Here is an 11,621-nt window from a genome sequence, read left to right on the forward strand (position 1 = left end):
GTCTGTCACATTTAAACACACTTAAATGCCATCGACCTCAGCCAGGATCAAACCTGCAACCTCGAGCATAGAAGGTCAGCGCTATACTAAGTACGCTACCGAGGCAGTCTGGCAGTTTTAAACTTTTTTTTTTACCTCCCAAAAGTGCCATTGTTTTGGTATTGCCGGTTATTTGGGTGCCAGTTACGAGGGATTTTACTGTATGGCATTACAGAGAATTGGATTCATTTGAAAATTAATTTCACAGTTACGTACTTTAGAAATAGAGTATAATTAAATTAACCATTTGTCTTTACATTACTAATCAATGTGGACGAATTTTAATTTTTTATCAAGTTGAATATTTCATTAAGCTTTTACATTTATTGTACATATTCCCAGCCTGAGTGGAACAGCGCAGCTCTTATTGCTTGCTTGTCGTAGTGTGCTTGGATGATGTCGCCATATTAACAGAATGTGTGATCAGATTTCTGTAATGTCAAGTGCATAAAAAATGTAATTTAAATTTATTTTGCGCATATAAAAATTCAACATATATAAACGTAATGTATTTCTTAAATATCCCTTAGTGTGTTTGTACCCCATTTTGGGAAATGCTGCTTTTTACTATTTAAAACTCCCATTACTTTGATCACATTAAAGTAAATTATCATTCCTGAATCATAAAGGGGACATGTATTGCTTTTATTCATCTTCAGGATGATAGTTGAAATAAAAGGAAAAATACAGTGCCAAACTTCCATACTTTGTCAGCATACTGATCATCACCAATGAACAAATGAGATCATAATTTGATATGAATTTGGTACAGGTTGCCACCTTGTCATGGATAGAGAGGAAGTTGGCAGGCACTCTTTTCGCAGAACCACCCAATGCAACTTACCCTGAGGCAATAGAAGATTTCATGAAGGCTGAGTCATTGAGTCCTGCACCATGGAAGGAAAATCGTCTTCTCTTGGCCAAATGTCACATAAACCAAGGCAACTATTCAGAGGCTGTATCATGGCTGGACTGTGCAGCTGAAGTTCCTGTTGTAACACCAGATGTAAGCAAGCTATATCTTATTTGTCACAAGTAAACTTCAGATTTGCAGTGAAACCTCAGTAAGACACTCTTCAAGGAACCGCATAAAAATAGCATATTAAACCAAACCGCATATTAGTGAGAGTGTGTCATTTTTGGATTTTTTAAATTTTAACACAAAGGTATAAACATTTTTTGAAGAAAGTTAAGGATTATTCACTGTTGTTCTAAGTGTTGAAGAAGGTATTCTTAATGATTCTGCCAAATGTTTCTGATTCATAATGGTATTTTCATCATGTTTATGGAGAATTTGTAATTTCTCCGATATCGATAAAGCTTTCTGTTTCACTCCTTTATTCATGTTGGCACTAAAAGTCACTTCACACTTGTGCAAGATGCACCAGTCAAACCTTCATTGACAATGCGATTTAAAACTGCGAGCAAGAAGGACAGGCTCTGCATACAGTAGTCTTGTAAGTACTCAAGGGTCACAGTCCATTCTATTGTATTTTCACCAACCAAAGATTCCTACAAATCCTTCAATATGCAGGCGCTAGCGGTAAATGTAGAAGTCCAGGTTAATTTTCTCAGTATTCTTTAAAGTACGATATTTTAGAATTTTCAGTAGATGAAAGAGAGTATTAAACAGGATGATGAGCATATTAAGCGCTGGATTTTACATGGTTTTATATAGGGATGTCAAGAGACCGGACAAAAAGAGCGTATAATGTGGGATAGCATAATAAATGGGCGTGTATTATCGGGGTTTCACCATATATGCATTTACATTAAGTTTAAGTCATATATTTATTTAAAATTTAAAATTGCATCTGCTTCCCATTCATATTTCTAGATATGTTGATTCTGTTTGCCTTACAGTAAACAATAAATTCTCTCTCCCACCTCTCTCTTCCACTCTCTTTCTCTCTTTCTCCATCTCTCCCTCCCTCCTTCCTCTTTCTCTCCCTCTCTCTCTCTCTCTCCCTCTCCCTCACTCACTCTCATTGCTCTCTCCTTCTGTATACTACTATTTATGTGTTATACTTTTAATTTTAACGTACTTCTATTGAAGGAATCGATGTGGTTATGTATAATGATATGGAGGGAATAGCATCTTATTAGGGAGAAGAGATTTAGATTGTTTTTTTTTTTTTTTTTTTAAAGCATATCGTTTCGAATATTGGATCTACCTTTGTGTTCAGATGAAAGGGGGAAGAGGAAAAGGAATTTATTGGTGGTGCAATTACATATGGCTGAACCAACTTTTCTATTCGAGTACATCACTGTGGTGTAATGTCAGCATGTCTGACTGTGAAATGAGCAGGCCCTGCTTCAAATCCTGGTTGGGACAAGTTACCTGGTTGAGGCTTTTTCTAGGGTTTTTCTCAACCCAGTAAGAGCAACTGTGATAACTTTCGGGATTGGACCCTGAACTCATTTCGCTGGGATTATGATCTTCATTTCATTCAGGTGCTAGATAACCATCGAATTGATAAAAGTGTCGTAAAATAAACTAATTAAAAAATTCTCTGTTCGAGCACTGAGAATTGAAGATTAAGATAATAAAGTGAAATGAAAGAGAGAGCTATAAATTATACTTTATTTGAAAACTAAGTTAAGTACATTCATTATAAAATGGAAAAAAAATTAACAAGTATTACAAGGCACTTCATAAGTGAGTACAAATAGGGGTGTAATATGGACAGTATATAAATCAAAATAAGACTAAAATTTACTGTGGATGGAACTTGATTTATATTCATTTGTTTAAAATTTGGCTGTTACAAAGCTCAAATTGAATATTCCCTGTGTGAAAGAGCTAATCTAGATTTATATAGAATCTGAAAAGATGCATATACATTTCGAAATTAAGGGCCTGTACTACGATCGCCTGTTAAAGCTCCAGATTCGTATACTCCAGTTTAACAATCTGGAAGTTAAATATTTTGTTCTGTACTACCAGCGGATTTTAACTGCAGGATTGTTATCCGGAAGATATAGTAACATTTTTATTACATTGGCAATGAAGTTACTGAAAATGTAGTGAAATTTATTGCGTTGGTATACCTTTCCCCGCGTATTTCATGTTTATGTTCCGTGTTTATATGGTACTATTTATTTTGAGGTTTTATTGTAAGCATTATTGTTATTATTTATTATAATACTGAAGCTCCAGCCAAAAAATAACAGAGTGAAGAACATAAAATTACACATACTGTATGAAGAAACTTTACATGGAAGCAAAAGGTAAGATTTTAAAGGTTATGTTTCTTTTCGAATAGTAATAATTCCTACCATATGATAGTATTTTGGTTTTAATTAGTAGGCCTAAACAGGAAGGGTGCGGGTTCCAGCAAAAGTGCGTTTTTCTCCATAATCATTGTTTTATTCATGTGTAACTGCACAAGAAGTGTAGGTGGCAATTATTTTTGTATTGTAATTAATATTAAGTGTGCTTTCAGTTTGTTGTATAGCCTACATTATTAGTGAATAGGGCCTATTTCGGTAATTTTTTAGAAATCGTGTACTTCACGGCTTCAAATCATGGGTCGAAGGCACAATAACTCGTTTAAAAAAGAAAAGTTCACTGATACTGATAATAATGAATGATGTCTTTGGCCTGGGATTTCTAACCAACATTAGTACAGCAAGGTACACTGTTCCTAGCAAATTACCAATATTTCAGTATGTTAGACCTACGTATTTTACTGTTATTAAATGGGCGGGTATTTTGTATTAGGCCCATAATACCATTCGATCACAGATAGGGCCTAATATTATTTTTTAAAAGAACAGCATGAGGTGGAGAGACGTTTCCACTAAAATGCAATAGGCCTATCTGTTTGTAATGCACATTCAACACCTCGTAAAATAACACAAACAGCAGATATTAAGTTTTTTTCCAAAGTTCCTATGTACAGTATAGTCATATGTTTGATATTGTACTGACAATCGTCCATTAAAAGCTTTTGCTTATTTAGGTATAGAAACTCAGATAAGGGAAAAAGAGAAATACAGTATATTTTCTAATGTTGTAGGTTGCATATGGAATTAACCTAGTTTTACTTCCTTTTTAATAATATAGAATGAAGCATGGGAAGAATATAGTGACATTAGCACAAATACAAGGACCTGAAAACAGCTGAGAAGCAAATTTGAATTCTTGGAAAAGAACACAAATAAAATTGCTGCTGCAGAGAGACAATGCAGGCTACAAACAATTGGAGCCCCTCCAACTGAAGCAAAATCAAATCCAAATTTAGCCAAGGTAAGTGATTTAATTCTCCTATCAATTGAGTGATTTCTCAGTGATTTTGATTCATATTCAATGCATAAGTTCACTTATATGTTAAGTTATACAATTATTACATAATAAGCAGAGGAAATTGTATAACACAAGTTTGAATTCTTTTTATTTATTTATTTATTTATTCATTCACTCATTTATTTATTTACTTACTTTTGTTACAGCCGAAGTAGTAACTAAACCAAGTTCCACTGATACCAGTGCAGCTAATAACACGAATGAGGTTAGTGTGTAAGGAATTAAGAGTCAGAAGAAGAGATGATGAGCTTTAGAGATAAAAAAAATATTAGATTCTTGAAAATTGTTATACAAATTTAATTTAATGTCGGTATTACATTGTAATACTATTATTTCTTTTTTATTTACAGTACCATTCAGGTTTACAGTGCAATTCTTTAGTTTTTGAAGTGAAACTGGACATCCCAACAATATCTCTAGGTAATTTGATTTATACTACAAAACGTTCTTTCATATTCTGCGTATGATGCTTACTTTTCCAATCTGAAATAGCTGTAACATGTGAACACATTTTCAGCCAACATGTTGAAAATAAAACTAACACACATACTATATGAAAACTGCAGCAAGCAGTAGATAAATTAGATGCAAAAGTTAAAAAAAAAATGTGAAAATATAAATTGTACATAATGATGAGATGGTCACAAGAAATGAATGTCATAAAAAGTAAACATCATTGTATTATAATATTATGTGGGATTTGAGTGGGAATTTGAAATTTATAAATGTAGGCCTAAAAATAGAAAGTACACTAAACTGAAGAATTTATTTTGAGATGAGATTTCTCTGTAATGGGTTTGTAATCAGATTAGGCCACATTATGTTAAGTTGTATTTCAATTTTACTGTGAGGATTCTCACTTTGAAACTTGTGAATGATTTCTTGTGTACAGAAAAACTGAAAAATATCTTTTCATAGGATAAAACAGAAACTGACTACACTCTATTTACAATAGAACTATTTGCTTGGTTTTTTCTCTCTCTTTTTTTTTGCAGCGTTACTTTCTTATTGTTAAAAATGAGTCAGGATTAATAGCACGTTAGAAAATACAATACTGTTACAACTGCTGACTTTGAAGTGTCCACACATTTATGATAAAACATAATCTTTCTCCAGAATTAAATATCTTAAGAATTAATTCCACTCTTAAAATATTACAGAGTCAGCTGGTGCAGCGGCTGTACGAGTGTCTACACAGTGTAATGAAAGTAAGTTTTAAGTGAAATTACTAGTTTATTCAGTGTAGGTAGTGTAGGCTAAACCCAGAAAGGTCTGAATATAAGCATATATCCCTCTCTTAAATATTTCAGCTGATAATGGGATAATAGCTGATCGAGTTACACCCCAAGGATGCTTAAAAAAAAAAAAAAAAAAAAGAAAAGAAAAGAAAAAGCAAGCCTCTGAGGAATGCATTAGCAACATTGAAAAATCTTTCTCCATCTGTGAACTGTAAGTTTAATGTTGACTTAATTATACTTGAGATGTTAGAAATGCATGAACTTCAATACTATTACAGTGATTTCTTTAAAAAATACATTAGTTGAAAGTTGGATGCTAACATTATAACAAAGAATGATTTGAAATAAAAGTAAGTCATGTCCTCATGTTTGGAAAGAGATGGGGTTTGGAATATCAAAAGTAACATTTGGAGTTTTTACATTACTTTTTCCTCCTCTTTAATGGGTGGTCCATCTACAAGGACATATTCAATTAGTGGCAGAAAATAAATGCTACAATAATCACCCATTCTTTATGTTTTAACAAAAAATATGTTTAATTTTGTTGACCAGATTCGTTTGACTTGGATGACTGGGAGATTACTTCTTCTCATCCTTCTAATGGAGTGATAATCTCTTGCAGCTGTTCTTGATCCCTATGGTCTCTGCTTTATCTGCTAGTCTTCAGGATTAGGTTCGAGTCAAGTGATAATTATAAGCTAATCTAAGGTTTCTGGTTGGGTTCGGGTCTGGTTCAGATCAGGCCGAGATGGGCCGGGCCTAAGAATTATGACCCATGCAGATCTCTAACAAATGGGGCTTATAGCTGAAGTTGGCTCTGCCACAGTTTTCCAAGTTTTGTGTATTTGCATATGTATTTGTGTTGTGTTTAATTACAGTTACTATGTACTCTTATGTATTAGCCTGCATATTATTAATTTGTAAATATGACATGTACCATAGCATATATAATGAGACAGTGGATGTAATAAATGATTATGCTTATTGTGTCTCCTGAAAAATGTCGTGTTTTGTTTACACAAAATAAATAAATAAATTTTAAATTTAATTGCAGCTGTAGTCCATCTCTCTTGTTTTAAGTACACATTCACAGAGTACCTGAATACAATTGAAGCGTCAGCTGGACCAACATTATAAGTTACAAAATTTTCATTCGGTGTGTTTCCGTGTAATAATGTTGTATGTCATATTACCTTGCTATACTCCTTGGCATGCAACTGTCCATCAATGCAGTACGTGAAATTTGTCCATTCTAAAGTTTGCTACCCTCATAAGAACAAAGTTGTACGCATACACATATTTTTGCAGCTCCTGTAAATTTTACCAAATGTAACTTATAACGTTGTTCCAGCCGACTCTTCAATTAATGTGCCTCTTGAAAAATGTTGTTTTACCATATTTTGCTTATGTAAAATAAATTTTAATTGCAGATACAGTGCATTAGCCTGTTAAGAGATCACTGTGAGGGATCCAAGCAATAAAATATATTTAAAAAGTAATGATATGAATATGTTTGCATACATGAATCACTAGGCCTAGTGTGAATGAAACAGCTCCCTTGCAAAACATAAATGCCAATTCCAAAACTTTCAGGAAATGAAGAAAAACTGTCACATCTAAAATTCAATAAACCGTTACAGTTTGTTAAATAATAATATATAGCAAGCATATCTTAAGTCTGATTAGTGAAATATGTTAGGCCTACTCCTACTGGCGAGCGATATATGCAAGGAAGGAGAAGGGAACATGCCACCCTACCACATTATCTCCTGACAGTTGTCTCATGAGTGATGCCTTATTGGTATTCCAATCTATCTTCGGAGAGTTGACTAAACAACTAGCAGACACAAAATGAAACGGTTCTAGGAAAACTTTAATCAAGACCTATAATATGTACATAAAACCTGTATTAAAATACTATTCAGAAGTATTCGTAACAGCATCAAAAAGAGAGACAGAATCCCTCGGGGGGAAAAAAAAACAAGCCTTGCACTTAATTACTGGAGCAAATAAAACTACTCCCAATGAAGCATTAAAAGTCATCACTTCAATTAAACCAAGCAGCAAGTGCAGCACTAGCTCGATTGACAACAGTTCCTGCTGTAACTTCGTGGACCCCACAAAAATCTCCTATTGTTGTCAATGTTCTCCCAGTGGCATAGAATCTCAATACCAGTAGTAATTGGTCCATTGGAGGTAAGGCATTATTTCTGGAAAAATGAACAAACAATGAGATTTGGTTACACCTTTACCGGTAAATCTTTACAATAGCGTTACCAAAAGAAGGCAAGGACTCCCTACAGGATAGCCTGGAAGAGAGAGGTTTGGATGTAGTTTTGACATTTTTTTTTAGACAATTGTAAATATATGCAAATCATACTAACCTAACCTGTCACTAACTCGATCTTACGAAAACTTGTCTTTTCCCTTTAATTAGTAAGGAAACACAGTAATGAAATGAATGTGCTGCCCTTTCCTGCCGCCTACCCCTTCTATCTCGATAGAGCGATCCCGCCTACCCGTACCTCTCCACCGGACTCCACTTTCACAGCAACTTTCCACCTTTATTTGGGAAATTGGGGTCTACATTCAATTTTTCTTTCGTTTACGGTACATATGACTTGACTAGAAGCCAAATATGTGAATACATTTGTATCTTAAAATGGTAACGCAATTGTGAAGAAATGATAGTTTACCATATAAAGGATTTTGATATATTATATACGGTTATTATTATTTTTTTATATAAAAGTATTTTGAAACTTATTGTAGGTTGCCCTATATTATTATACCAATCACCTTAATACCTTGTAAGGGCAACAGAACACCTGCATGAAGCAACATTCTAACCTCACTTCTACTGTATGCCTATTACAGGTTACTGTACTTCAAAATAATTATTATAGTGCTATTATATACAAAATATTAATGTAATACCTACCGAAATAGTGTAGCTTATTATTAACTGTGTACTTACGATCTGTGTCTTGTTTCAGTTGATCATTCATTTCATGTAGTAAGTAGGTTTCATTATTCGAAACTGTCTCAAAAATTTCTCGTCATCCCACTCTTCAAAATTATTTGGACGCAGCCTAATTCGTTTTGCTCTTCTGATATAACGAAGCATCTGCTCCAGAACTTATCATCAGAATCAGTATCAAAATTAAATTGATCCTTCAAATCACCAGCTGTACGACGTGCAGCCATCTTGATTTCAACACCGAGTTCCAACCTCTGGATAACGCCAATCTGCCACTCTGCCTTCCGGATTGCTAATCTGGAAGTTTAGCCTCCAGATTGCACGTAACCAAAAGTCTTAGTACGCAATTACAACCCAACTTCCGGATAAATATGCCATCTGCCTGATAAGTTTAAACTAGAACTTTATCCGAGAGTCGTAGTACAGGCCCTAAATTATACAGTCATTAATCTCTCTGATAGTTGGGCTCTTTAGTTGACAGAACTTGAGAGATGCACAAGTCAGTGTGAATTCCAGTGCCAATGCTATTTTTAATGTATAGTTATTCCCACTTAAGACCTTTTCCAAGGGATCTTGTGAAGTTCTTACAAGGAAAACATCTTGAAAGGGCAAACTAAAACTTACAATGGAATTATAATGTAATCAGTATGGAAATTGAATCAAGTGTGTATTGATTTGGGAATACCTGAAATAATAACATAAAATACAGAACAATCAGTGGATGTAAACACTTTCTGTCCCCCATTTATGATTTTATAATTCAGTTTAGAACTTTGTAACTGATGGATACAATCATTTGATGCTTTGAAATTAGCATTTTATATGTAGTCATATTTTACAATTATGTGAATAAAAACATAAGATGGTCTCTCTGTAAACCCTCTACACATTAGGTAGAAGAGGATCAGCTAAATAAGTATGAATAAAACTATGCGAAGTGCCACTTCCCTTACTGCGCTTATCAAATTTAGCTTTTCTGTAGGTGGTACTTCACTCCATACACTTTTGGATTTCTCAAGGAGACGTTATTTCAGTAATCTGAAAAGTGGGGGGGGGGGGGGTTAAGTACTCTTTTTGGCCAAACATCGACCTCTTTGTTAGTACCTATAACCAGTGATGGGTAAATTCCTGGGGATTTTGCTGTCGGGAATATTATTCCAAGGGAATTGCAGGAACATGTTTTTTTAATGGCGGTAACTTGACTGTTTATGTTCACCCATATGAAGCCAGTTGTGCTAACCAATTTACGGACAGAATTGTTGCCCATGTGTGTCTACACTACACGAGAAAACCGCTGTGTTAAGGCTTGTACAACACAAGTTATAAATTGGGGTACATCAGGGATCAAACCCACAGGATTATAAGTCCAGCATTTTAGCCACTAGACCACAGTGGTGGCTATATTCTGGGAACATTCCGTGAAAAATTTCCAGTCACTAAAATGGAAAAGACTGTTAAAATTAAGTGGTTTTATTGAAATTCCACTGAAAATTGTGTTAACTTCAGACTTTTTTTCATATGTAAAACACAGAAAATACTAAATATGGACACAGAGGTCTTGTCTTTCAATAATGTATTAACTGTTTTATCCTATTTTTTAATTTATCAGTAATTTTATTGCTATTTCAGATTTGAGTTGAAATACGTAGAGTAATAATAATAATAATAATCCTTGACACTACAGCCCTTTAAGGGCCCAGACCAATTAGCTGGCTACTGGCCTCAATGCCCACATGCTGCAGTAGAGATGGATGATCATCCAGCCAGAATGGGGATATGTGGTTAGCATGATGATTCCCCCCCCCCCCCCAGCTGGCTTTTGTAAATAAATTTCGCAACCTGTTGTAGCTCAAGTTATCACGATGCAGCAAATAGGATAATATGTACACTGGTAAAAATTTCTTCCCCATGAGGATTCAAACCAGCAAACATTCTGTAACACGAGTCCTAGGCAGGATGCCTCAGACACGATGCCACAGCACAGGACGAAATATATTGAATAATACATACAAAATAATACAGAGTTCAGTCTAAAAGACTCAACAATAATAAACACGTTCATTATGACTACAAATTATTAAATATAAAATTGTTTACAGAAGCAAATCTTAAGGTAGTTTTCATCGAAGATGGAGAGAACTAGATTTTTTACCGAGATCATAATGTTGAGCACCAGTAACTTTAAGAATAGATCCAGAGAATTTTTTTCACTAAGCAGGATATGTATTCAGAAACAGGCTGAATTCTTAATTCTTTATGCACTGATTATTTGTAATAAACCAAGGGGTGTTGACAGCGAAAAAATCCTGTTTTATAATAATGAATGTTTAACAGTTCAACAATCTGTTGGAATGCGGAAATAATCATGTGATTATTGGCAATACTCGCTACATTCTGTTTTCCTTCAATTGTAACTTGTAACATTTGTCAAAGTAAAGAAAATTAAGAACAGTAAAAAATAAAAATCCCAGTCTGAGAATATTTCCAAAAATCATCTGCGAATGCTCTCAGATAAATTTCTTCTCAGGGAAATTGTGTTAATTGGGAATATTTCCACATCCCTACATTACCCATTGTATTCAAAAGGATGCCATGCAACAACGAGAAAACAACAAATAAAGTAGAAACAAAATGACAGTAGAGGGAGAATGATAGAAGAAGTTAATAGCAAATAGTGTTTTCTAAAGTGCGTCTAGAGATAGAGTGGACTTGCCGGCTGTTTACAAGTAAATCTGGCAGTAGGTGCAGCAACTCTTGCCCAGTCCAAGGGTGCCGCAGTCCACTCTATCTCTAGGTGCACTGTACCATTCAGATATCCCACGATGTGCTGGAACTTTTAACATTACCAACATTTCGGAATTGTATGCAATTTCCATGTACAGAACAAATTAGTAGTACCATCTGAAGGTCATATTCTCTGTTGGGTTTATTACACTTTACTACTTCAACCGGGACCTATATGTAGTTCCGAAACATTAGTGAAATTAAGTTTGAGCACACATTAGAATACCCATAAGTCTGCTTCCGAATATAATTACTGTGTAAGCCTAAAATC

The 11,621-nt window shown here is 34.4% G+C and overlaps 1 protein-coding gene across 6 annotated transcripts in view; it reads left to right on the forward strand.

Annotated features, from left to right (window-relative positions):
• The window catches only part of LOC138701603 (regulator of microtubule dynamics protein 1-like), a 98,309-nt gene that overhangs the window by 41,926 nt on the left and 44,762 nt on the right, over window positions 1-11,621 (forward strand). For 5 of the 6 annotated variants that reach the window (XR_011332630.1, XR_011332629.1, XM_069828666.1 and 2 more), the window contains exon 5: window positions 812-1,045. Coding sequence is in view for 3 of the 6 variants with exons in the window: in XM_069828666.1 (XP_069684767.1) it covers window positions 812-1,045 (234 nt within the window). In the remaining 3 variants the exon portion in view is untranslated. Of the gene's footprint in view, window positions 1-811; window positions 1,046-4,108; window positions 4,292-4,494; window positions 4,554-4,698; window positions 4,769-5,508; window positions 5,557-5,658; window positions 5,741-11,621 lie in introns of those variants that run through there. The other variant, XR_011332631.1, reaches the window with a different exon arrangement.

This window comes from Periplaneta americana, chromosome 6 (genome assembly GCF_040183065.1).
Source record: "Periplaneta americana isolate PAMFEO1 chromosome 6, P.americana_PAMFEO1_priV1, whole genome shotgun sequence".
Classification (NCBI taxonomy): Eukaryota; Metazoa; Arthropoda; class Insecta; order Blattodea; family Blattidae; genus Periplaneta; species Periplaneta americana.